Below are 26583 nucleotides of genomic sequence, written 5' to 3'. Positions count from 1 at the left end.
GCTTGCAGGAAGGGCCAAAACTGGGGCACAATGTGACGCTATTTGAGAGAGGAGATGGAAAAGTTTTAAAAAGTGTAAAAAATGAAATAAAAACCAACGCGATGGGTGCTTGTGAAGATGTGGCTGTGGAAGGGAAGGACCCGCACAGCAGCCCCGACCCGCGAAGCCCTGCGGCGGTGCCGCCGCGGCGCTAGGACCCTGCGGCGCGCTGCCGGCCGGCGGGGTGGGCGTGGCCACGCGCCGAGCCAATCAGCTCGGCGTCTCTTCCCGTTTCATTTGCATCCCGCCGGCACGCGGCCAATGAGCGAGCGAGCTGCCGGCGGCGCCGCGCTCCGAGCCGCCCCGCCCGGGCCCGCTGAGGCGCTCGCCGCTCATTCGGAGAATGGCCGCGGCCGCTGCGTGCGGTTCCCCGGCTCCGCGGCCGCCCCGCGAGCAGCCGGCACCGCCTCCGCGGAAGCGGGGGGACTCCCGGCGGCGGCAGGCCGCGCTCTTCTTCCTCAACAACATCTCCCTGGACGGCCGCCCCCCGTCCTGCCCGGAGCCTGAGAAACCGCCGCCTCCCCCCGCGGGCCCGGGAGAAGCGGAGGAAGCGGTGGAACCGGCCAGAGCCCCCACGCGTCTGCTGTCCCCGCCGCGGGCTCCCAACGGGCCCCCTCCCGCGCTGCTGCCGCCGCCGCCGCCGCCGCCCGCCGCGTCCCCCGCGGGGCTGAAAGGGGACGCGGAGCCGCCCCGCGGGGGCGTCGCGCTGCTGCTGGGCGGCCCCCTCTGCCCGCCCGCCCCCCCCGGACCCCCCGCGCTGCTGGGCGCCGTTAAACCGGGGGCCGCGGGGCTGCTGAGCCCCACGCAGAGCGCTGGGCTAGCGCTGGAGGTGCAGCGGCAGAGGTGAGTGAGGGAGCGCGGAGAGGGGTTCCCGGCTCCTCCCCGCCCCGCGGAGCCCGGCCCCGTTGGGGCGTGGGAAGCCGAGGGCAGAGCGGAGCTTTCCCAGGGCCCTCACCCGGCCCGGTGCCCCCGGGGGGTGGGGAGCGAGCGTGGGAAAGCGGCGGCCCCGGGGGAGGATGGGGGCGTGGGACGCGGGGCCGTCCGCTGCCGGGGGTGCACCTGGAGGGGGCGGGCGGGGCAGCCCCGGGACCGCTCCGCTCGGGGGATGCTGTCCCCATCCCTGCGGGAGCGGCTCGCACGGCCCCGGGGTGCGGAGCTCCCGTTGTGTGGTCGTTGGGCTCCTCTCAGCCCCGCGGTGCCGGCGTTGTGCACGGTGGAAGGCAGCGTCCGGTGCGGATCTCGGGGATTTGAGCTCTAAAAGAGCTCCTTTCAGACCGCTAATTGCGTGAAGAGCTTTGGCAAGTGAGCTGGCCCCAGAGTCTGCCGATACGGAGAACCGAACCGAGGGCGCTAGCCCTCTGTGGTCCATAGAGCGGCTCTCGGGGCTCTGTTGGGGGCTGATGCTGATGCCCGTGCTCTAGAGCTGGGAGCTGGGATGCAGTTACCTTTGGGTGCACGGCCGGGCAGCGGTGCCGCTTTGATCGCGGGAGGATGAGCAAAGCCAGAGAGCAGCAGCCCTGTGAGTAAGGGTGTTGTATCCTCCTCCAGGGCTTCTCCTGGGTGCTGAGCTGTTCTTTTTCATGCTCTTTGGTTTAGTACTGTGGACGATGACTTTGAGTAAAGCTTCAGATGCTAGACGAGTGGAGAGATGTCTGTGCTTGGATTTACAGGGTTTGAGGCTGCTGGAGCTCATCTAAAATACTCATTCCTTCTCTTTTCTGTGCCAAGTCAATCAGACAGTGAGAAAACGCTCTTTAGTATGTGTTTCTTGGGTCTGCTGTTGTTCGATGTCCTTCCTGCCTCTCTTGGTATCTTGAGCTCTCATGCTTCACCAGTGGCTCCAATCTATCCAACTGAAAGGAAAGATTATATTGGGAAATGATAGAGAGAAATGTGCAGAGGTAACCAGAGGGATGAAAAGGTTTCTGTGTGAGAAGTGACAAAACAGACCAACGTTTCAGCTTGGGGAAGATGTCTGGAAGAGCCTAGGGCATTGCATTCAGCATTTGTCTGCTTGTATTTCCAGTCTATGTTATGTACCATAACCTGCCAGTGGGACGTGGGAGTTCCTGAGATGCTCCCTGGCTGTCAGGTCCTTTAGGATGGAAACTTCCAGCATGAGCTGGGTGTGTGTGCTGGCAGCGCTCCTTGGAGGCATGGTTTAATCTGAATGCTTTGCTTCATAGCACTGCTTCAGAAGCTGAATGACTTAACCTCCCACTTTTGTTTCCCTTTAGTTATCTTCTGTTAATGGAATCTTAAATTACAATGCTTGCGTGTGTACTAGTTCCTTACCTGTCTTGTTCTCCCTTTCCACCTTACTCTGTTCTTTTGTTCTGTCAAAGAACAATCAGAACAAGGGGTGTCAGAAACGACTGAGTTAATCTAAATCGTTTCAGGGCGGGAGTCTGAGTAGCAGTGATGTAGCAGCAGTGCTTTGGACCAACTCTGCTTGGAAGCGTTGATTGGATACAGTATCGCTGACATAGGTGTGATCACATCAGTTCCTTGTGTGCAATAGCAGAAGTGCTCGGTCAGGCTTTCCTCCTGGTGATGGCTAATGCAGTGTTTTATCCTGCTGCGAGCTCAGCAGCTGCTTTCATTTTCAGAAACATTTATTAAAAGAAAAGCACAAATCCTGTGCTAATACACTTTTGGTGTTGGGTTGTTTTTTTTTGGGGGGGGGGGGACCAAGTGAAATGTAATGTTTAAAAGCTTTAGCTGTAATTTCTAAGCCTTCTGCACAACAGCCTGGGCAGGCACAGTGCTGTTGAGGAAGCAGCAGTACCCACTGGAGGCTGAGAGCTGCAGCCTCTGAGCTGTGGCCATGGGCTGCTGTGCTGCTCAGGGCTGAACACAAACCCCTCCTGTGCCTGGGCTTTATTTAAAGCTCAGCAGAGATGTTACAGCTGCACTCTACTTCCCAGCAGCATTGCTTCAGCAGGCTTCTCCCATGCTGCACCCAAAGGTGAATGCATGTGACCAATAACAACTCATAGCCACCTCTTTTTATTGATTGCCTGTCGTTCCCAGCCTGGTACAGCCATCAGCCCGTGGCAGGGTGTGTGCCTGACAGCTCTAACTCTTGCCTGCAGGATCTCAGCGTGCTGCCTTAAAGCATGGTTTGTTTGGTTTGGATTCTGGAGTACTTCCCTCCATTCTCCTCCTTCTGTCCCCCCCTAGCTGGTGCCTCCCTTTTTGAGCCATAGCACTTGGGTTTTGCAAATCCCACTCTGAACAGAGCCGTATGCTGGATGCTGTGTGCATGTGAAGGTGAACACTGAGGTCTGAGCTTCTCAGTGCTCCTTGCATAGCTTTGCTGAGCACAGAAGTCTGCTGCAGTTTAACCACAGGCCAGTGTTTTTGCTTTGGATTTGGGTATGGCTTGCTAGGTCTTTTTTTTTTTCAGGAAAAAAATAACAGAGAGGGGACATGACTTTCACAAAATTCTGTATTGTGGTGTGTGTGCAAGCCATGGAATCTGGGTTTTTCAATTAGGTATTGTTGATAAGGCAGGTGGGTGGTACTAGCAGGGCTGCAGCTGAGCTCTTTGGCTGCAGAGCTATTAAACTCCTAACCTTTGGCTTACAGATACCGTGGGTATGATTTACTGTAAACTATTGTATTTCAACCTGTGAAGGTGATGTCATGTGAAGAGCCCTTTGCTCATCTTGGAAGTGCAAGGGAAGGAAAAGTGCTTCATGAGGCATTGCCCTGGCTTGGGAAGCACTGAGAGTTCAACACGAGAAGCTTCTGCAGGGGCTGGAGCACCTTGGCTGGGAGCACTGCCCTTGGGTTGATTGTTGGTTTTGTTTTTTTCTGTAAACTTGGGAGTTTTATTGAGCTGAAGGCTCTTATTTTAGCAAGGCACGTGATGAGATGCATCACCTCTCAGGGAAGTACTTGAATATTTCCATAGTGCTTAATGTCCTCAGTGACATCCCTTGCTCTTGTTTTGGTCAGCATTTTGGTCATCCTAGCAAACAGAGCACAGATCACGCTGGTTTCAGCTGGGGGTACCAACGGGACACGGCAGAGCCCTGGGGAGCAGCATCCTGGCTGGCACCTCCTGCTCCCACGGGCTCTGTGTACTTTAGTAGTAGTGGTCTCTGGACACAGCAGCCTTACATCTGCCTGCCTGCCTGCCCTGGGGCTTCTGTTGCAACTGACAGCTTTCGTAAGGCTTGCTGGAAGGCATCGTTTTCCCCTTGGCTTGTCGGAACACCCTTAGCACCAGAACAATGTGAATATGGGCGCTGTGAATACAGAGCTTGTTTCCGATTAGCGTTAGGTCTTAATCCTATGTGGTTGTGAATCAGCGATGAAGTAGCAGCCACTGTGACAAAGATCTACAGTCACTTATTTCCTTGTTAGTACTTAAAATCTTACAGGCTGAGCAAGCTCTGTGTGCTCTGCCTCCACCTCCAGTCCAGCTGCAGTTGCTTGTCTCCTCATTTGTCCCACACGCTGCATGTTCCTTGCACGGGGCTTTGCTGTCCTGTGAGGAAGGAGCACAGGGTTTGCTCATGAGTTTGGGGTCAGTCAGAAGGAAAGCCCTGGAGCCATTCAGTTTTACAAACAATCCTTAAATAAGAACACAAAGGTCAAAGATTTGAGGCCTCATCTCTAACCCTGAGGTTATGTAGCCCTGCTTCGTGCTTTGGAGTGTATTTTGGGTGCTCTAAGCCACATATACATGGTGACAACAGTGGCTTGAATGTGATTTACTATAAATTAGGTCTGACTTCTATGTTTGTGATTACTGCAGAGGTGTTGTTGCCAGTGAGTTGTGCTTGATCTGCTTTGAAAGGTGCAGCAGATGCTTAAGACACTGCTGGCAGTGAGTGAGGCATGGGGTGAATAAGGATTCTCATGCACAGTGATGCAAGCTTGGAAGCAGCAAGTGTCTTCCAGGCTGCCTATGTAGTAGCATTGACAAAAATTAAGCTTAAAGATGGGATCAGGTTCATGTAATCCTGTGACAGCAGTGCTGTTACCTGGTCACAGCAGCACAGTTCATCCTGGGTTGTTGGCTCACCCACAAGGAAGGGAAAGCCACCATGTGTCCTGACAAAGCAGATCTGACAGATTTCTCCCTGCTGCAAATAAGATTTGGGATCTGTGGGCTCCTCGAGCAAATCACCTTCATCAGTTGTCAGTAAGCCTGTGCCTGCACGAGCAGTAACTGATTTTTGTCATCGTTACATCTAGAACTCAGCCTCTTGACAGCAGTGATTAAACTGAGATATGTGGAAAGCCTTACAAGGGGGCAGCCATGTGAGCAATTTTGGAGTGAGAAATAAGAAACCAAATTCTTTTAGGCCCTAATTTTACGGTGTAATTAAAAATCCTTGACCTCCTTTGTTCTGTGTGTCTATCAGCAGTGTGCATTGTGAAGGAGCTGCAGAGGATCTGAGCCCACCTGCTAATTTTGGACAAGTGCCCATGGGTTTGTGCATGCACTGTAGCATCCTTCCCCCCTGGAGAAGCATGAGAGACACAGCTCATGGTGTTATGGGATGGAAGGAGCCCAGATATTATTGGGAAAAATGTAGGCTGGGTGTGGGTCATCTTTCTTTCCATTCTCTAGTTGATTTTTTTTTTTGTTTGATCACCTGGTTTGCTTCTTACTTTTTGCTTCTCTCTCTCATGGTCTTCTGGGTGTCTGTGGGTGGGCTGGGGGACGCTGCCCTGAACCCCCTGAAAGGTCACTGCTCTCCAGTCAGAGGCTGTGGCTTACACAGCTTTTTCCTTTCAGTTTGCGGGGTAGGACACTGAGGGATTACCGGTGCTATACATAGAGTGCTCTTAGCTGTGTCCTGTCCTGCTGGGAACACTTAAGAGCTGGGTTAACCTCTGGCCCGGGAACCAAGTGCTGCTTCTCTTTGTTGCCTCCCTGCTGATACAAATCTGAGGCTGGAAGCACTGAGAAGTGGGGTTCTTTCAGTGGGAAATGTGTCAGAAGGGAAACTGGGGCTGGCTGCTGCCTCCCAGGGTGGGAGTGAAAATGAAACTGAGCACACGTGGTTGGGTTTTATCTGTTCTGAAGGTGTTGGGCTAGTGTCAGCTCATAGCAGTGCTGTTGGATTCCATGTGCCTGCAGATAACAAGGCCAGGATTCCTCATCTTGTCCTTTATCTCTGGGTACAGTCCTGGGTGGGTGCTTTCTCAGTGGCTCTTAATATGGTGGCAAAGCACCAAAGGGAGGCCTCGATATGGGCTGGGTGGACAGACAGACACAAACCAACCCTCTGTGGTTTGTCCAGGAGCAGGATGTGTTGGTTCTCAGGTGGTTTGAACTTCCCTTAGGGTCCTTTTGACATTACTGCCTCCTACATAGAAACTTCCTGAAGTTTCCTGTGTAAGAAAGAAGTGTTGTTGATAGCACTACTCCAATAAACTGGCACTGCAAAATGTTTTTTTGAGCATACAACTGTGCAGTGTGCTCTGGATCCATGAGGCTTCTGAGATTGGAGGAGAGCATCCTGCTGGATGTTGAATTTCTCCAAGGTGACAGCTTCACACGAGGACAGAAAATCTCAGCTGAAGTGCAGCTAAAAATGAAGTTTCCTGCTGGCACAGTGGGGATGAGTCATTGTGGCTCTGAGCAGGATCCTTTCACTGCAGCAGCACTCACTGAGATGTGAGATGTGCTCTCACAGCACCACGGGGTCAGGTGCTTTGTTCTCTCATCTCTATTGTCGTTGGCTTTGGGTTTGCTTTTCCTGGTTGGAATTTTGGGTGGTGCCATGTGGAGCCAGGAGTTGGACTCAGTGGTCCTTGGGGTCCTTCCAGCTCAGGGTGTTCTGTGGGTCCACGACAGCAGTGGAGACGCTGAGAGCTGTGTTCATAACGTTTGAGATCAAAAACATTTTCATGAAACGTGTAGGCCTGTTGTTTGTAGATATTTTTTTTTAATTGCAGGATAAATGCCCAAGTGGACTAAAGCATGTGTATGTGAAAGCATTGAACTTTACAGGAAAGCTCTCACTGACAAGAAAATGTATCTTAAAACTGAAGCCTGGATGAAAGGCGTTTGGATGCTTATGTCCATTTATAAGGAGGAATATGTGAATGCCATCTCTTTGTGTCCTAGCTGGAAAGAAGGGGCAGATTCCCCTGTTGCTGATCATCTCTCTGTGCGGAGATCTGCTCATGCTTGCATTTCTAGACCCCTTGCTTAACAGAAGTGCGACCAGATCTTGTTCACATCCAGGACACCTAACGAAGCAGTGTGGTTGAGCTTCTTGTCTGGCTTTGCTGTAAAAACTCATCTGTAGTTGTTAGCAATTACGAAATCTGCCCTCCCTGCCCCTCTGCTCCCCATGCCTAGCCAAGGTGCCATGCTTTTGGTCTAGGGCTGGATGTTAACTTCTAAGCTTTAGGCCTTGGTTAACCCAGTGTCCTACAACGTATGTCCCATAAGCTTCTCCCAAGTTGGCTTCCATGGCGGTGTTTTGTGTCCGTTAGTTGAGTTATGGTGTCACTGGCACTGGAATATGTGTGGTTTGTGCTAAAAGCACAGTGCATGCTTAAAGCAGAAAAAAAGCAAGTTTGATGGTTGTGGTGGAGTATTTTGGTGACATTAGTTGTCTCTGAGGGCCTTGTTCCTATAGAAATTTCAGCCAGTTTCCCAATTTCTTTGTAAAGCACAGTCAATAAAGAATAACTTGACTAGTAACTGTCATATTAGGTTCTTACATTTACTCTCTTTACATCTTCCATTTGGGGATTTCAAACAGGCCCTGCATACTCTTTGCTTCCTCTAACAGCCCTCCCTGCTGTTCTCCTGACAGTCCTGTCCACATTACTGAGCTCATGTCCCAGACTCGTGGTCTGCTGCTGGAGCAGCACCATGTTCTGGGGCAGAAATGGAGCTCCAGGTGTTCTGTCATCAGACAGGTGTGTCGTTGTCAATACGTTTTGGTAGGTTGATCTAAAATGCCTTGCTGTGTGTAGGGAGCTTTTTGTAATATTCCTGATAAGATTTTGAATGTGTATTTGGAAGCTTTTTAGGTGTTTAACTTAAAGTAGGTGTTTTGGGTTTTTTTGGTCTTGTTAATGAAGCCAATATAAATACATACCCAAAGACTTCAAAGTTCCTAACAGGGAAAACAAGTTCTTGGCCTTTTTAGGAATGTGGAACTCGTAGGTAAGCACTCTTCCAACAAAACAAATCCAAGAAAAGCTGCCATTTGTCCTAAGAGCTCATACATCTGTTGCAGTTCATAAACTCAGAGGCCATGAACTAATATTGTTCACTCTTCGTGGTGTTGTACATTTTACAGAAGGCGTTTTATCTCCCAGCGCTGCTCTCTAGACTTTTTAGAAGACATAGTGGAATATGCCAGTGTACAAAGGTACTTTTTTCAAAAGCAGCATTAACCTTGACTCGTTGCATGCAGTCCTCTCCTCCCTCCACCCTCTTCCACGCCAGTATCTGAGGTCCTGCATGCAAGTGCTGCCATCTGATCATAAATCTGGCACAGTTTTTCTTGTTGTTTTTTTTGTTTGTTTTTCAGAGTACTGAAGTGTTTGGTTTTTTTTTTTTTCTTATAATTGCAGAACCAAGCACATATCTGGGTCTCCAAGGCACAAGAATTTGAAGAAGATGCATTTCATTAAGAACATGAGGCAGTATGACACGAAGAACAGCAGGTAATGCCTGGAGATCAGCTGTGCCCTCATTCTTGTATGAAATGGGATGTGCCCATAAATGAGCTCTAGTTCCACGTGGTTGGCTGGTTAACATCAGTGGGAATAATGCAATGTCTTTGTGGTCTTCCTAATTTTAAACATGTTTTCTGTTGAAGGCAGGGGGTGCTCATATCTGCTACATCTGCAGCAATCTGCTGACAGTTCTGCCACTCCATGAGGAGAAAGGGAGGAGGTTAAACCATTCTCTGCTGACACCATCCTTGTCTCTAGCACAGAGGGGAATCTCATGTTTGTGTTTCATAGAAAGCTGCTTTGTAACTTCTGGATCATAATTCCTATCCTGATCTTTTCCCATCTGCTTACAGGATTGTACTAATCTGTGCTAAACGAACGCTGTGTGTGGCTTTTTCTATCTTACCTTATGGAGAGAGTTTACGTATCAGGTGAGTTGCCTTTAACTGCTCTATTGTTTGTGAAAGGTCTTAAATGAGTGCAGCTGCTATAGGGTCTCCTGTTGGGAAGCAGATGGAATATTTGAGTTGCCACTTGCATGTAAGGACAAGAGCTTGCTCTCAGACTTTGCTGCAGTGTCAGAGTCGGTTGGAATTTCTAGGAAAAAAGTGTTGGAGAAGGGCAGACTTTTCCTTAGGTGTTAGTTAATGTTTCAAGTGTTGCAGTTCTGTGAAACTCCTTGAACAGATGTCAAGTTGTGTTGACAGGTAGGTTGTACCGCTCTCCTAAAGTGGTCAGAAATAAACTGTTGCCAAAAAAGTGTGCAATGCATCAGAGAGGGATGCTGCTGCTTTCTTACTGGAAGCCTTCAAGGTTCTATAGTGAAACTGTAACAAGGTTTGAGATGCTCTTCTGTTTGTGTTTTTTTTTTTACCTCTGAAGCTATGAATGTCACTAGCCACAGCGTAGGCCAAATAGAAGCCCGATAGATACTGCTTTTAACAGCTGTACTCCATTTTTTTGCATGGAACTGTAAATGTGGTCAAGTATGAGAAACAAGTCCTGCTAACTACATTTCTGTGCAGCTTTGCTCAGTGTCTTGTGAACTGTTAAGTTGATTCTGTGAAGGTCTGACCTAAAAGCACACTACAGAGAATCATTTTATTTTAATCCACTTCTGACAAAACAATTGTGTTCTCCCTTCTGTACATAACATACGGAAGAAGGAAACGGATGTTTAGTGGTGGGAATTGTATTGTATTCAAATACACTTGCTGTAAAAATAGTTGATGGGAAAATGTTTTCCCATTTAATGGAAAAGCAGGCAAGGTTGCTGGAGTTATTTTAGGGCACTTGTGAGCTCAGTGTCATTCTGCTTGTGTGGAAGCTGGCAATGCAGTTCTTCAACTGAAAGCTGTCTTTTTGTGCTGGAATATAGGTGACAGTGCTGCACGCTGCCATCATTGAAGTAGAGTTCTGGTAGCAGCTCTAATTCCTAGCATGAGTTTGTGTGCTCAGTGACTGGAAAATGGCAACTGAAAGGCCAGCCTCTGATCCTGGAAAACTAGTCATATATATCCCACTTGGTGCTGAGCACTTGAGCATTTCTGTTTTACCAACTGTTTGTCTTAAGAAGAAAGACCGCACCTAAAAGTAACCCCTTTTTTCATGGGCATGTTGCTGCAGATTTGACTTTTAAAATGAGATGAAATTAGATTCTTGAGTTAATGAACATCTCCACGTTTTGAAAAAGAGTAGTGAATAATTAATGCTCACTTGGAGATGAGGGTGGTGGATGGTCCCATTTGTGTGTAGTGGAGCTCTGGCCCTGTGGTGCTCGTGGAGCACAGGACAGGTCTGGCATTGGCCTTAAAGGCAGCTGAGCTCATGCTGAGTTATCCAACAGTGCATTTTCTTCTCTGCATTCAGTGATCTGAAGATGGATGGACAGAAGCAGCGCCATCCTTCTGGGGGTGTTTCAGTCTCCACTGAGATGGTCCTTGGAATGGAAGGAGTAGAGCTGGGAGCTGATGGCAAGGTAAGGAAGTACTTTTTGTCTCCTGATGTGTATTGCTGATGGCCAAAGCACTGCCTGCTGTGGGGGCAATGGGTGGGTCAGCTGGCTGCTTTCACCCTTGTGACTGTTTGATACAGGGGCAAATCTCTTCCATAAACTGAGAGCTTTAACTGTACAGAGCAGTGGAAGTCTGTTCAGATTCTTAAAGTTTTGAATGTTTGACTTATGATAATGCTTATTCTGAGGAGGCTGTCAGTCTCTGGTCATTTCTGCCTGTTTCTGGAGAACTGTTTTCCCTGGCATCTCAGACATCATCTGAATATTTTTTTTAATATCACTTTTTCAAAGGATGAAATGCATATCTCTTCAGTTAAATTTGTATACTGACGGAATTTTATTGATGTGATTCTCCCCTTTTTTTTGCCTACATCCTCAATAACTTTCATACTGAAGACCACAAAAACAAAGTATTCTTGTGTACAGGCTTTTCCTCCCATCCCCCAGTTTCAGGGTCCTCACTCTTGCTGGGGATCTCTGAGTTGTAGAATCCTATGTGTCCATTCCTTCCTGCCCTAACTACTGCATCTTTCTTTTTCTTGAAGGTTGTGTCCTATGCAAAGTTCCTGTATCCAACCAATGCCCTGGTTGTCCGCAGAGCTGACGGCCATAGTGCTGTCCCTCCCTGCCGAGCTGGTGCTTCCAGGAGTCTTCCTGGGTCAAGATATAAACCTGTGACTGCAAAAATGATACCAGCAGGAACAGAGATTGGTAAGGATGGCTGCCAGCATGTTCATCCCTTTTGCACAGAGCAGAAAGGTGGGGAAGGACTATGTTTGTCTGAAATGGTTGCAAGTGGTGAAGTGTTTGGAAGGAGACCACTTAGAGCAGAGAAGGTTTGTTAGTGAACTGCAAAGGATGAGCCTTAGGACTGAGACTTGTATGCATTCCTTGCATCCTCTGTATATCTGGCCTAGTTTATACAATTTGAGGAGTGTAAAGCATTTCCTTGGAAATGTGAAGCTTTATATTGCTCAGCAAGAGGCATCTGGTGTGCATGGGTACAGATGGCCTTCCTTGCCTCCTAGCACTGTAACAATGCACAAATCAAAGGTTTGTGTTAAACTGTGTAAAAGAGCACAAATGACAATGCTATCATCTGTTAGATTTGAGCAACAAATCAGGTTTGTGCAGTTCTCTGTGCATATTTGTGGAAGACAAACCGTTAGTTAGCACTGTTTAAAATGGTGTTGGGCATATGTTGGCGACAGCTTGTTTGCTTAGTAACAACTCTAATACATAACTCTAATACCTGACGCTTACGGAATGCAAATGGGTGACTCTAGCTGCAGCTTGCCTGCCCTGTGGGATCTGCCAGGACTATAGTGTTTGCTGTTTAAATGCTTTATTAAAGAGGAAATAGGAGACTTGAAGTTCTGTGGCTCAGTGTTGCACTTTCCTCATTCCTTCAGGAAGCGAAGCTGGGGAAGTGGCAGAGTATGATCCTAATCTTCTGGATGATCCTCAGTGGCCCTGTGGAAAACATAAACGGGTTCTCATCTTTGCCTCTTACATGGTGAGTGGTTGTATGAGAGATCCTCCTATGAACAACTTCCCCTGGGGAGAAAAGTCCTTGAGGAAGTGGTAGTGGCTTCTTAAGAGCTGATCGGGAGATGCACGAGTAGTTGAGTTTGTATTCTGAGCTTGTCAAGGACCAACTTGTCTTATCTCCATATTGGCCTTTATTTATGGTAACTATTTGCTTACTGCTTAAGATTTTTCTTTCTGTGGCTGAGATTCAACCTGGGCTACTACCTGGATGTTACAGAAATATAAAACTTAGTTTTGCCTTTGCGCTGAAGTGTCCTTGAAAGACTTGTTCATCTGTCAGCACTGTTCACAGGACACAATTTTTCTTCCTGTGTTTCAGACAACAGTCATAGAATACGTGAAACCCTCAGACCTCAAGAAGGATATGAATGAAACCTTCAGAGAGAAGTTTCCTCATATCAAGTTGACACTGAGCAAAATTAGGAGGTAAGAAACAAGCAGTGAATAATGAGAACATTTACACGGTGCAAGGCTGCTTTTATCTGCCACTTGTATGGAGCAAATACTAGATCTATTTATAGTGTATATGATTAAATGCTAATCTCTTGTTTCTGGTTGAGCTGGCTGGAGGATGACAGGCTGCTGGGAAAGGGTAACATTTGGTTTTCATAGTTCAGCCTAGATGAGTTTTGTGTCATCAGTGCTAATAGCCAATTAACAGTGAAGTAGCATTAGCCTTGAAACAAATATTTGTAACTTGATTGGCTTTTGTGCAGTCCTGCTCTTATCCAGATTGTCTCTCTGGCTGTTTTCATCTTTCAATTACGAGTCTTGTTGATGAATGTAGACTCAGCAGGGTTCTAGAATAAAAAAGAATGATTGTTCTGGGGACGCTTGGTAAAGAAAAGTATTTTTTGAAAGTAGGACTGTGTGTACAGAATTCCTCACCATCTAGGAAATGTGTGACTTCACCAATGAGATGTACTGTTGTGCCTTCTGAGAGCTATAATCTTGCTGGTATTACACCAGAGTTAATGCAATTAGGGCCTTCTGAAATAGCCACCTTAGAACATGATACTACTGAATCACTAGCACTGCAGCTCCCAGCTGAGGGCAGGGTTTGCTCAGAGTCTGGCAGTGCCCTGCATGCTCATCTCTGTAGTTGTTTCAAGTAGGGTCATCTGCAGAGAGCTCTGTAGCATGGTGTTAGCAGCAAGAGGGAGTATTTAGCATGATATCCACCCTCCTGCAGACATGAAGGGACATCTGCTGTGGGGAGGGTATGAAGCAGTCTGTCTTTCCCCTTGGACCTGATTCTTCCCTGAGGTGTGCAGGAGACAGGCCTCCCTCTGCACAGCATTGATGTGATGGTGTGTAGGTCAAGGCAGTTATGATATGAGTCGTGAATCGGTTTGGGATCTCAGAGGGATCCATACAGTAACAGCCTGTGTTTCAGTGAAGGAGCTGAACCCATAGTGTTCATGGACAGATAAGGAACCGTGCTCCCATAGTAAATGCAGGTTAAACCAGTTCATGGATCAGTTCCAGCTTGCTGCCAACTAGACTGCCCCAGTCTGGGATAATACCAGTCCTGGTTTTTTAAATAAGAGTCTTGAATGTGTGTTCTTCTGAATTTCTACACTGCGGTGTTCCTACAGCATCTTCTAAAAGCTGTTTTGTTTCAGAGGGTCTTTTCTCTTTTTTTCCCTCCCTGTTCTCAGTTTGAAGAGAGAGATGCGGAATCTGAGTGAAGAATGCAATCTGGAGCCAGTTACCATGTCCATGGCTTATGTGTACTTTGAGAAGCTTGTTCTCCAAGGCAAACTCAACAAACAGAACCGCAAACTGTGCGCTGGTGCTTGTGTCCTGCTTGCAGCCAAGATCAGCAGTGATCTCAGGAAACACGAAGTGAAACACCTTATAGATGTAAGTACCGCAGGGCGTGTTTTGGGTGTGATCAAAACCTTCCTTTTTCATAGAACAAAGATTACAAGGTTTTCACCTTTCAAGTGCTTGCTGCATTCAAGACTTATCTCTTCCAGTTAGTTTCAAGCTTCATTGGGGCTCTTCCTTTTGGATGCTTTTTCTGATTCATGAAAAGCTCCTGACTGATGCAGTGTGATGTGCTGCTGATCCTACAGTGTGGCTATTTTTGTGTTTAGTGGTTGCCTGGAAAACAGTAACTACTGTGTGGGTGTGACAGCTGTGCTGATTTCCATGTTTGATTGTGGCAATACTTCCTTCTGGCCTTGCATCACTTATTCCTCTTTTATGTTGACTCAATCTGAAAGCGCATTGATAAATTCTGGATAACTCATTCTGTTTCTTCCCTTCTGCTTTTATTTATTTTTTTTATTACTATCATAGAAACTAGAAGAGAGATTCAGATTCAACAGAAGAGATCTTATTGGTTTTGAATTCACTGTCCTTGTAGCTTTGGAACTGGCTCTGTATCTTCCTGAAAACCAAGTGTTACCTCACTACAGACGGCTCACACAACAGTCCTAACCAAAGCTCCACTCCAGCTGGCAGCCAGTGGTGCTGGGGAGATAGCATCACCAAGCTCTGCTGCTGACATTGCTGTTGGCCTTCGTGCCCTGGGTGCATCCTGCCAGCTCTGGCTCTGAAGTCTGCAATGTTTTCAGACTGTTGAGGTTTGCATTATGGACACACATGTGAAGTCTGGGAGATGGTACGAGAAGAGTTGATGAACTTCGTTTTGTTTTGGACATTTGAAGCACAAATATTCACCAGTCAGCTGTCATGGCTGCTGATTATTTCTTATTTATCTTTTCAGTTTTACTAAAACTGTTCTTCCCTATGAAGAATCCTATGGTATTGTTTCTTTTTTTTTAAGCTTTTATTTTATTCCTTGAAACTAAAGGAAGCATCACTTCCATTCCAGTGCACCATCAAGTCCAGATGTTTCTAAGAGTCTTCTTGCATTTTTACATTAATGGAACACATACTTTATTTTTTTAAAGATGTGCCTAAAACTGGCTGGTCTGGTACCAGTACTTTTTAAGTTAGTTATGTTATTTAGTGGGGAATCCTGAATTTATATAGCCATTTATTCTTTACCTGCATTGGCCTTGCATATAGGGAAAACAATTCCAGTATATCTGCACTAATGTGATACCCAGGGTATCTATCCTATACTATCTATAACTAGACTGAAATTACTGTTTCAATTTAGTTCACCATAACATTTTAAGATCATACATTTTATTTAAGTAAAGTTTGTTTCAAAATCTGTCATGAAATACCACCTGTTGAACAAGGTAGCTGCAGCAAAGTGATTACCAGCCCAATTCACTCTTAAATGGAAGATGAGCGCTTTTGACCAAGAGCAACTTGCTCTAAAATATATAATTCTTATATTGATTTCTGTGTTCTGAACTAAGCACCTTTTTCAGTAGGACTGTATTATATATGGTCTTACATGGCTCTTAGCAAGTACTTAAGTCAGTAAAGCTATTTCTGCCAAACTAAGCCAATGAAGCAAAGCATTCTTGATATTTAAAATGCTACTTTTTTTACTTTGTTCTTCCAAGCATTGCATCACTGTGACAGTCCTCATAATACTAGCATTTGTTGCACATCTGAACAGCCACTTAGCAGCTGGTGCCAGGCAGCACCTCACTGCTTACACAGGGGTTAATAAGTTCTTTGACCATTGACTATTCCTTCATTTGTTCTTAAAATATCCAGGTTGGTAATGAGCTCTGATTACATGTGGAACCTTCTGTGATATTGGCTCTTGGTTTTATTTTCTGAAGCAATATTAAGATACAGGTAGCTGTGTCCATTTGCAAGAAGCAAAACTGATGCTTGGCTGTTACAACTGAGAAATTTGTAATTTGTTCAACTTCTAAATGGAAATGCTAAACCTTGTCCTGAGGTATGGGTACCTGTTATCTAATATGTAATGTAAATTTATGTTCCATGTATTAGATGTTGGTTGTAGGCAAAAACAAAGCTGACTCTTTGTTCTTTGGCCCTGTTTTGCCTGAAGCTAATTTTGCTTCATTCAAGTTGCAGAAACTGTATTGGAGCCCCTTTCTCTTTATGCAGGGCTCAAAATGTATTTTTCATATGTAATAACTACACTGACTATCGGATCCTTTGTAACTATGTTCAGCTGTATGTGGCTTCAAGTTATTTGTGTAAACTGAATATGCTTCTGGCTCCTCTTTGTAACGGAAGGAATTTCCAGTCTCTGTAAGTGAGATGGTAGCTAATAAGTTAGGCTTGTCAGTTACCTAACAAAAGGGTTCTAAAATTGCCTACTACTTAACTTTCTACTGAGTATAACTGTCATTGCATGCAATTAGTAACAAAGTGCTAAACATATACAGAGAGCCTTGGAATTAGTGAACAGCGGTGAGCACAACTGAAGTGATCCACCACTCCCTATGCTCATTGGGTGAGGAGGAAAAGCTGGAATGGTAGATGGTATCTCCAGAAATGTGTAAAACCCTTTGTTTAGGGAAAAATAAGTCAGAGAATGTCCCTGGGGATTTCTTTCTGCTTAGCATATGAAGAGTTTTATTTAACAATTAACTTTCTCACCATATAGAGGGAAAATGTGTTTATTTCTGGGATAGTTCAGTCTGTATTCAGTGGAAGTTTCTCTAGGTACAGTGGGTGTTGGGGCTGGAATTTCACTCGCAGAATGTGGAAGCTATGGTTTACCATCATAAATGGGTGAGGTTTTGGTTATATTTCAGTGTGGTTTTGTTTGTTGTTTATTTTCTTCAGAAAAACAGGTTAGGATAAGGAGAATTACCTGACAGAATCCTGTTTAACAGTAACTTGGAATGTCGGCTGAGGTGCAGTGGTGCTGAGCCTGGAGGCCGTGAGGGCTGCAGGGGGTTGGCCGCCCACCGCGGGGCACTGATGGTGGAATGGAGCAGAAGCAGTGCTGTTGTGGGTTGGCAGCAGCCAGATGCAGCTCGTGAATGAGTACCTTTCTCGTGCTGTCTCGGCAGGATCCGTCCTGGAGCGATGCAGCAGCAGTGTGTATGTGTTAAAGTTTCTGTTTCCAGGGTGTAGCTCGCAGCCCCGTTCACTTCCTCCTTTGTGGCACCTAAAAGCTGCCACCGTGTGGCAAAGGACAATTACTGCATTATCTATTCATGAAGTGGGACCCGGAGCCCCACCAGCTTCACCTGTGCACGGAGCGCACCTTCTCTGCGTCTGAGCCGCTCTGACGGCACAGGCGATTCTCGACGAGTGGCTGTATCCTCTTGTACAAAAACACCCGTTACGCTTTTTGTCTTACTGTGTTATTTAAGAATCTGGGTTAGACCGTTCCGTGTCCTTTCTTCCCCCTTCCCCACGAACTTGTGCGGTTAAGATGCTGTGAAATAAAACCTGTTTTGATACGTCTTTTGTAACCAAACGCGGCCTCCGGGGGTCGCTGCTCGCGGCGCCCGCGGACGGGCGGGGGAGGGCGCGGCCTCTGACGTTGCACGTGACGTCATCGCGCTACGCCGGATGTGCTCCCGGACGCACGCTCATTTCCGCTTCCGGTGGGCAGCTCTTCCTTTCCGCCGCGGTGCGTGTGTGAGGTATGGCGGCGGCGCGCGGCTGCTCCCGGCGCGGGGCGGGGCGGGGACCGGCACAGAGGGCCGCGAGAGCCGGAGACGGCCCGGGGGGGAAGGTGGGAGGGAAAATGGCTGCAGCTCGGTTCCTGGGATGCCACGAGGCGGGGAGGGGGGAGCTGTAGGCGCCGCGCCTCGTGGGGACGGCGCTGAGTGCTTCGCTCCCTCCAGGTGGTAGCACTCGGTGCCGGCCCGACCCGCGCACGATGCAGAACGACGCCGGCGAATTCGTGGACCTCTACGTGCCTCGGAAATGGTGAGCGGTGCTGTGGGGGTCCCCGGGCAGACAAAAGGAGCAGAGGCTGATGTTTGGCCTGTTTTGTTTGCGGGGGAAGAAATCGTATTTCTGTGCTTTCTTTTTTATGTATAGGCTGTAATTTTTTTTTTCCAGTTACATCTGCAGTTGAAGAGAATGCTCCTCCAGCTGTATAGCAGCCTCCCTTACAGTGGCTGTGGCAGGTTGTTTGCAGCTGCTTTCAAAAGGAAGCATGTTTGTAGTGTAGTAGCACCAATGAGCTGCAGGCTGTTGCAGAAAACGTGTCAGGAGATTGTCTCAGGAGCACATCATAAAGATTATGCTGAGACTGTAGAAAATGGGTTTCGAGACGTTTTTCATTTAATAGGATCCATACAATCAGCTTATTTTGGCAGGGTTTTTTTTTTTAATTAGATGCTTTTAAAACCAGTAATCTCCGAGAGGGCTGAGCTTAGCAACATGAATGAGTTTTGATAGCTCTGATGACTCCCAGTGAATGAAGGTATAGAAAATGCCTTTTTTAAGAATTTCATTGGCTGATGGTTTTTGCACGTCATAAAAGTCATATTTAATACTCTGAAGGTCTGTGGCTACATTGTACAGGAATAAACTGAGCATGTCAAAGTGCAGGGAGAGTTGGCAGCTGAGTGTCACTAAAGTGGAAGTCTCTTTTACATGTCCTTTGAATTTTAGTTTTTCTGTGCACTGAAGTATCTGAGCCATATGTTTTTAGGGTCTGAATTTGTGCAACTATCATTTCATACAAGTCTAGCTTTCATAGTCTTTGTTTACTGTCACTGTCCTATTTCTTTTTGTTTAAATATACCTTGTCATTTCTTCCTTAGTTCTGCCAGCAACCGAATAATTGGTGCTAAGGACCATGCTTCTATTCAGATAAATATATCTGAGGTAAGTTTCTTAACAGAAGGGTCTGATAAGAGAGCAGTATCTTTCAGTTTTGATAGAAGTTAGTAAATATAAATGCTTGTGGTAAATCTCAGTAATTATTCTAGTGTAGAACTAAAGGGCTTTGGTACTTGCTAGGATACTACTGGATGCTACTATGTCACTTCTGGTTATTTTTCAACCTGTTCCAGACCATTTAACTGTGTGACTAAATAAAACACCCATCCTTAGACACTGAGAGTAAAAATGAGGGGATTTCTCTTCCTGAAGGAAATGGAAAGAAGTATGTAATTGTGGAAGATTGGTATCCCTTTCAGTTTTATCTAAGAAAGTACAGTTCCTGACCCTGTTCTGGTGCATATAGTTTTTCAATTTTATATTCTTTTTGAATCAGAACATGGAGTGTTAAAATAATTGAGAAGTTTTATTTATTTATTCTTGAGTGGGAGATCACGAGGTTACATTCCGATAGAAACCAAGAGCCCATTACTTAAAACCTTTCTGACTTAGACCATTTTAAAAATCATTTTTGTTTGTGATTTCCTGTAAACGTTGGGCAAACTCATCCCTTGTTCACTGTGTCCTTCAGTGATCTGTGTTGCTTGCTTTCCAAAGTTCATGGATTAGCAGAACTTGCAAACTAACCCACATGGTATTACAGCTTTCACTATGCTTTTTAATTTCATGATTTATAGTCATATTTTTCCTGTTAAATTTCTCAGTGATTGGACAGAATGGGACCATTTGTGAACTTCAGCTTGGTCAGTTTTCTTCCTTTGCGACAACATTGTCCCCTTGGTCCCACACTTAAACTTCCCATTACATTACCTTGACTTAATTAAAAGAAACTTGAAAATGAGTTAAACAGGCAGTAATGTTGATCATTTTCTATTCATAGAGTAATGTTATCTGATCAGTTAGATGTTATATTGAACTACATTATGGAGTAAAAAATACATGTACTTTGAAAACACGTGTTCCAATGGCAGTGTTTGCATTGGGTTTTTGTAGTTTGCAGTAAAATATTTGCAAAGCTGAAAAGTAATATTTGTTAATGAGCTTTTGGCAAGTTATGATATAAAACCATAACACTTGGTAAGAATTCTGTGAGAACCTACATGGAGTAATTTGCTTGTGATTGCAGGTTGACAAGGTAACGGGCAGAGTCAACGGGCAGTTCAAAACATATGCCATCTGTGGAGCAATTCGTAGGATGGTGGGTATTTTCTGGAAGCAGAATGTGATTGTGTTCTTGTTTGTATTGATCAGTAATTTTTTGAGATTTGTTTGGCCCTGGAAAATGGAATGTGCTTTCAGCGTGTGCTAGAGGAAGAGCTTTGGTTGGATTAGTAAAGACAGAGTGAAGATGTGAAGTAATTGACTCCAAGGATCCGTTCCGTATGTTTTTTCCTCAATTCTTTGATTCGGAGAATCATTTATGTTTTATATTTTATAAAATGTATTTTATAAAAATCACTAAGAGATGGAAGTGATTTTTTTTTCCTTTCAATAATATACCACATAACTGATAACTGATAACCTTTATGGTTGTTAGGTATGATTCCGTTTCACTTAAATTAGTTAAACAGGCATTTTGTGGAGCTTCCTAGAGTTCATCAGCAGTTCATTTTACTCAGAAACACGTCTTGTTAATGCAAGTGTGTATTTTATCCTGTTTATCAAGTTTCTTATTGTGAAGAATGATAATTTTAACAGCTTGTTTTAAAAACTGCAGTCTGTGGCAATAAAATGCAATGAACAGCCCTGTGCATTTCAGTGCCACCAGTAAGAGCTGCTGCTGCCTCTTTTCTGTCTGTATCAGCAATCATTCACTCACCTACAAATTATTGTTTTTATTTAAGGGGGAATCAGATGACTCCATTCTGCGTCTGGCAAAAAATGATGGAATTGTTTCCAAGTACGTATGTTTATCTCATCCATAGTAACATTTGCAGAGGTAACTTTCAAATCCAAATGGCAGGACTAAAAAGTGTGCCTTGTGTTTATCAGATGCTTGCACAGCTGATCAGAAATTCTTAGTGGAGCTGTTGCAGTGTGACAGCTTGTAACGTGTTTGTTTTATTTTCTTCTAGGAACTTCTAACAACAGAAAGTGCTATGGAACACTGGATGTAAAATAAACAGTTCCAACCCTATATTGTGCTGTGTCTTTTGTCCAAGTAATGAACGCTGTCGGATTCATTATGGTTTGTCTTAAAATTACTTAGAAATATATGTCAGTGAAGGGTGTATGTAATACAGCTTCTAATTTTGAATTAGGACAAATCAGATTGCAGAGCGGCACCAGAGTTAAAAATCAAGTTTCCACTTCACTCTTTGTCCAGTTTAATCTTTCTAATTGTAGCAGGCTTTGTAATTGTAGCACATCTCTTTGGATTTCTAGTGGAACAGTTTGCAGTGTAACAATCTAATCCCGCGTGGGGCCAAAGCAAGAGCTTTGTTTTGGTTATGCTGTCAAAGTTTATCTTTTTTCCTGCTGATAAAAGGCTCACAATATTTATTTTGCCATTGACACATGTTCTGTATGTGAATTACAAACACTGGAGCTCATGGAAAACTTAAAAAAACACATGTTTATGTATATATATGCTTTGTTGCATGCTAGCAAGCTAATTTCAGTGTGAGAGACCCAGAGTTTTAACTTTAAGTATGACCTTGATGCTGAGTAGCAAGGAAATGTTTTAAGAAATAATCCTGAGTATCTGGCAGTATTTTGATAACTGAGTTAATAGTCTTTCAATGGCTAGATAAACTTGCTGCTTGCTGCTGTTATTTTTTAGCTATCTTGCTAGCAGAATCCAGGGAGTCTGCAGGCAGTGTCAGTTAACATCTGCTGGCTTTGCATTTCTTATCTGTCCATTCCCTCTCTCTGGCTGTTTTCCATCATTTGATGCTTTGGAGCTAACATGCCAAGAAACGGTTATGATTTAATTAGAAACATTTGATTCATGATTTTACCTGCTGTTCTTTGGGTATGTGTTTTTAATTAGAACTGTTTCTGGATTGCTAAAGCAAGTATTAATGTATTAATGCAGTCAGACTGTGTTCACTCCTCTAGGACAATGTTTGCAATTTTCTTTGCTTTGTGGTGCATTCCACGCTATAAATTGTCTCTGTGTACAACTGGTGTGGGAACTTTCAAGCTCAGACTTCTCTTGGGAGTGTGAAATGGCAGCACAGTTGCACCAAGGAGCATCAACTATCTCAAGTTTTGTATCTTTCCTCTTATCTGTGTTTTGCCCTCTTGACACTTCCAGCTGCAACATACATCTTCCAAAGATCATATCTGCTGAAGCTAGGAGGGTAGACCAGCCCATGTTAATGTGTGGTTGCAGAGTAAAGTGGACCTTTGTTTCACGAGCAAATTCTGCAGAGAGGGCTGAAATGAGCCATTAGGCTTTGTTAGAATAGCCATAAAGCAAAACACCTTTGCTTGTGTGTTCTGCATTCCCACTGCTGACCCTTGAATTTACAAGCCCTCCAGCATGGCGGAACCTTTGAACTCCTGCATCTCAACCAAGCAGGAGCTTGTAATTTTAAAAGATGAAAAAAAAAAAGGTCTTGTGTTGAATTCACATTCACCTTTTGAATACCACACTTCAAAATAATATTTTGGAGTTATTTTCTGGCGTCAGTGTCACCCGTGAGATACCACCAAAAAAAAAATGAAAGCTTTTATTTGTAATTGTGCTGTGTTTCCAACAGCTGAACCTCTGAAAACACTTTCTGGAAAGACAAATACAGTCCCCAAAGTGGAGAAGTTTAGACTCAGCTGCTGTCCAATCCTCATTGCTTTCTTTTGTACGCAGTAGAAGGAGATAAGTTCTAATTGGACTTCATGTTTCTGACGTATCTTAAGTTAGCTGCTTCTGCCTCAGCGTTAGGGTAGAACTCTGAATAAACCAGTAACTGTTCACTGCTGATAAATGCCTGGTTTACCAGAGAGTAAATATTGTTGACTCACATCTAATCCTCTGGGACTGTGCTCATCCGTGTGGATTTCAGTGGAATTCCCCCCATTAAGAGAAAGTGAACTGACAGTTTAATAGTTCAGGATGAAGTTGAGGTCATTTGAGTGTCTCTTTAAGTGATAAAAGTCCATTAGGACACAACTATACCAAGTGAAATCTGCAGCGAGTATTAATCATGTATTTAAAAACTGTAATTCAGAACATTTTTTGTTGTTTTTACAGCCATGTTGGTGTTGTGTTTTTTTGTTGTTTTTTTTTTTTTTTTAATTCTGGAAATACATAGAGCAACAAACATCACTTTCTCATTAATATCTTGTAAAATAAACTGAGGAAATGCTATGATGCCATATCCTAAAGGTAGTTCATCTGGAACAGGATTAGTGCTGTCCTACAGGCTTTGTGAAATTCACATCAGTAGTGCATCCAGCACGAGGTGCTGCAAAACTGCAGAGCACTGACAGGGAAAGGTATGTGGCCCTTTAAAAATCAATTTTGAGTTGCATTTTATAGTATTGTGATGTAAAATGTTCTTTGTTTTCGCATGACAGGAATAGTTCAGATCTTCTAGAGCCAAGAAAGGGAATGAACTGTACTTGTGCTATACGAGATGGACAGAGTTGCCCTTACATGGTTACACTGCACCAAGTCATGGGATTCTTTTCTGTTACAAGGACTTGGCAGTGGCATCCTAGACATCTGATTTAGCTGAGGCTATTTCAGTGTATTTGGCCAAAATGTTGCTGCTCGGAGCCTGGCCCTTGGAACACCTTGCTTTTTGGTGGCTGCTTGTAGATGTCTCATTCTGATGTGGTTTCTTTGAAGCCTCGATGTTCTTTTCTTGAACGGTGTTTGCTGTGTGACCTGCTGGAGGTCTGGGGTTAGGTGGCTGCTGTATCTTCTGTTGCTGGGAGCACAGGATGAGATGCTTTGATGCTATCAGCTCTGCTTGCAAGGTGCCACGCAGGCAAAGCAGTGCCAAGGCTGGGAGGAGACACCAGGCAAAACGCCTCCCTGGCATCCGTTGTGCCTTACTCAAAACAGGAGCACTGTGACTCGGAGGAGGAATGCAAAGGGTCAGAAGTGTCTTTTGCCTTCACGTGTGTCCGTTAGCGCTGCTCTGTGCTGGCTGGTTCCAGCTCCCGGGCAGCGCAGGCTGCTCACTAGTGCTCCCTGCAGAAAGGAAGCTGGGATAGCTTGGGTGTGTTGCGGTTTCTTTTTGGGGCAAGTGGAGGCACTGAGCTGCCGCGATGTGAAGCAGCTCTGAAAACCTAGCTGGAGCTAAGTGCTCCCCGGGTTTGGCAGCAGTTTTGGTTTTCAGTCGGATTTTATGGATGACCATTTGTTCCCACCCCGTTTTGTCCACTTGCTGTCACTCTTGGTGATGGACGGAGACAAAACACCTCTCTGATGCAAATACTGAATAGGTTAAGGATGCTTTTGTTTTGGATTAATTCACTGATGACTGTTTGTGTTTAAGCATTCCGGGCGAACAGCTTCCCTACGTGTATGTTGGGATAATTAGCCATAGAAGAAACAGAAAATTAATGAGTTTTTTTTCCTGCTTGGAAATATGCTATTGTCTAATATCAGGCAGGAGTTCCCCTTGGCTAAATCCTCAATAGGAGCTGTAGGCACTGGGAGTTTAAGAACTGAAGACTGCTTTCAGGCTCTTGAAGTCAGCATCCCAGCACTGGTATGATCGATGGCCACCACAGACTTGGAGAAGTCTCCAGGCAGTCTGACCAAAATCTGCATATCCAGGGAGCAGGAGCCTTTGCAGGTGGCAGCATCCCTGCCTGCAGTGACACTCACTTCTCAGCTACACAGTGGCTGTTTTCAGATCTGCTTTCATCTTTAGGCCACAGATGCAAGGTTTCTTTCCCAAATTGTTATATGTCACAGACATCTCAACAGGTTTCCCATTTCAAGCCTATCTAGGACGGGTTGGACAGCAGTTCTCACCTCAGCTGGAATTGCTGCTGACTCTCCACCAGAAGTCTTAATTCCTCCAAAAGTAAATATTTTGGATATTCATATATCTAAAACAGCTTTGCACAGTCATGTAAAAGTGTCATGCAGTCACTTCACCAGCTATCTTGTGGCTACTGTCTGTCCTATTACTCAGCTCCCATTGACTGCAGTGCCTTTATGTGTATACCTTAAAGGTGCATATACCTTAAGGATGATCTGTGGTAGACTCGGTAGAGCTAAACCAGTCATGTTTTAACCACTGCATGATGTTATCCTCTATTCAGCAGGGAAGTGTCATACAACCTGTGAATTACCAGATATCTCTTTTTTCTCCTCTTGTATCCTGAGCCATTTACAAGGGTGAGACAGGCCCAGGGTTTTTTCTTCCCGCAGGGCATGGGTGGGGAGGGGGAGGGTCATATCAAAGCTGTCTGCTGGGAAGGGCCCCTCTGATTTACAGTGTTCTGCAGCTCGAGATAATGCTTCTGGGACTTTGGGATGCCAGAATGCAAATAGTGCTCATGTGGAGTCTGCTCCCAGTCACCCATCCCTTGTATCTAGGAGCTGTGAATGACACAAGGACTGAGCGCTGTGCAACCCTTTGCTGCCCTGCAGTGCACGACTGCCACTGCCCTGATACTACTATTGCTCAAGTCTGTAGACCTCCGAGGCCAACGGAGCCTTTAAAAGTTCACAAGATGCCATCAGTCTTTGATTTCCATCTTTGTGAATATGCACGATGACAAAGCCACACCAGCATCCCTCCAGAGCTGCTCAGAGCTGGGAACAGAGCAAACCAAGAGAAATTCCAGCAAAGGGGCAGTGACTGATGCAGCAGATAGCAGTTATCAGAGGAGCTCATAAATCCACCCAACCTAAACACAGTGTCAGGCAGCAGCCCTTCTACATTGGATGTTGCCTCCAGGGATGTACGGCTGCTTGTTCCGATCAACAGTTTCCATTCTATCTTTCAGGTTCCCAAAAGACACTGTTTCCTGGGAAATGTTTTTGTGGTGCTGGTTCTGAGTGCCTGCATGGCCTTAGGGAGTTGGAGCAAAGCATTCTGTTCTGATGCACAGTCCCAGACTGCTGTTAGGCTGCCACGGGATAGCTGGGAAATGTGCTTAATGGGGAAAGCAACATATATTGGTGAAACCAGCTTGCTGGAATTACAGAAGTTTAATCATGGAGTCATAGAATGGCTTGGGTTGAAAGGGACCTCAAAGTTCATCTAGTTCCAACCCCCTGAAAAGTCTGCAATAAGAAACAGTGCCAGCTTCTCTCCTGGGAGTTGTGATTAGTCATTTACTAGCCCTGTGCTCCTCAACACAACAAATCTCTAGCAGCATCACTGGTTGCAGTCACCCCTCTCCTCTCCAGATGGAGATTACTTGAGGTGAGATGGAGAGGTGCACAGACATCTGAAGGGAGTCACTGCTGGGGGAGCTGGGGAAGGGAGGGCAGGGTTTCTGTGTTACGCAGCAGGAGGGATCAGGCCTTCAGATCACTGCATGAGCTGCACGGTGTGCTCTAAATGCATGAGCAATCACGCCTCAGTAGCAGTTTACTTTGCAACCAGCAGTGCTGCATTCATCCACACTCTCTGGTGGTGGGAAATCTAATAGAAGTGGTGCTTCCC

General features: G+C 45.4%; 2 protein-coding genes across 3 annotated transcripts; both read left to right on the top strand.

The window, feature by feature from the left end:
• The first annotated feature begins 321 nt into the window (after positions 1 to 321).
• Positions 322 to 15509, top strand: CABLES2 (Cdk5 and Abl enzyme substrate 2). Of its 2 annotated transcripts, XM_065754608.1 has the most exons (10): positions 322 to 882; positions 8328 to 8399; positions 8605 to 8697; positions 9063 to 9140; positions 10579 to 10687; positions 11269 to 11434; positions 12136 to 12239; positions 12594 to 12700; positions 13936 to 14140; positions 14582 to 15509. In XM_065754608.1, the coding sequence occupies exons 1-10, from the start codon at positions 383 to 385 to the stop codon at positions 14720 to 14722; spliced, it is 1575 nt and encodes a 524-aa protein (XP_065610680.1). In that variant the 5' UTR covers positions 322 to 382; the 3' UTR covers positions 14723 to 15509. The 2 variants fall into 2 exon arrangements, with proteins under 2 accessions (XP_065610680.1, XP_065610682.1); XM_065754610.1 differs by lacking the exon at positions 8328 to 8399 and having other exon boundaries at positions 324 to 882.
• Positions 15510 to 17995: 2486 nt separating this feature from the next.
• RPS21 (ribosomal protein S21) lies at positions 17996 to 21137 on the top strand. Its single transcript, XM_065754259.1, has 5 exons — positions 17996 to 18076; positions 18922 to 18985; positions 20127 to 20198; positions 20845 to 20900; positions 21076 to 21137. The coding sequence occupies exons 1-5, from the start codon at positions 18027 to 18029 to the stop codon at positions 21083 to 21085; spliced, it is 252 nt and encodes an 83-aa protein (XP_065610331.1). The 5' UTR covers positions 17996 to 18026; the 3' UTR covers positions 21086 to 21137.
• The last annotated feature ends 5446 nt before the right edge of the window (positions 21138 to 26583 follow it).

This window comes from Cyrtonyx montezumae, unplaced genomic scaffold (genome assembly GCF_038088225.1).
Source record: "Cyrtonyx montezumae isolate F1298 unplaced genomic scaffold, pur_monq_1.0 scaffold_9, whole genome shotgun sequence".
Lineage (NCBI taxonomy): Eukaryota > Metazoa > Chordata > Aves > Galliformes > Odontophoridae > Cyrtonyx > Cyrtonyx montezumae.
Note: the sequence above shows the minus strand (reverse complement) of the source record. Positions and strands in the feature narration are given on the sequence as shown.

Excerpts from the sequence above, each read along its gene's own strand:
- CABLES2 (XM_065754608.1), top strand. The coding sequence starts at position 383 with ATGGCCGCGGCCGCTGCGTGCGGTTCCCCGGCTCCGCGGCCGCCCCGC. Across the intron at positions 883-8,327 it reads CTGGAGGTGCAGCGGCAGAG|AAGGCGTTTTATCTCCCAGC; the intron begins GTGAGTGAGGGA and ends TACATTTTACAG. Across the intron at positions 10,688-11,268 it reads AGCTGGGAGCTGATGGCAAG|GTTGTGTCCTATGCAAAGTT; the intron begins GTAAGGAAGTAC and ends TTTTTCTTGAAG.
- RPS21 (XM_065754259.1), top strand. The coding sequence starts at position 18,027 with ATGCAGAACGACGCCGGCGAATTCGTGGACCTCTACGTGCCTCGGAAA. Across the intron at positions 18,077-18,921 it reads CTCTACGTGCCTCGGAAATG|TTCTGCCAGCAACCGAATAA; the intron begins GTGAGCGGTGCT and ends TTTCTTCCTTAG. Across the intron at positions 18,986-20,126 it reads TTCAGATAAATATATCTGAG|GTTGACAAGGTAACGGGCAG; the intron begins GTAAGTTTCTTA and ends TTGTGATTGCAG.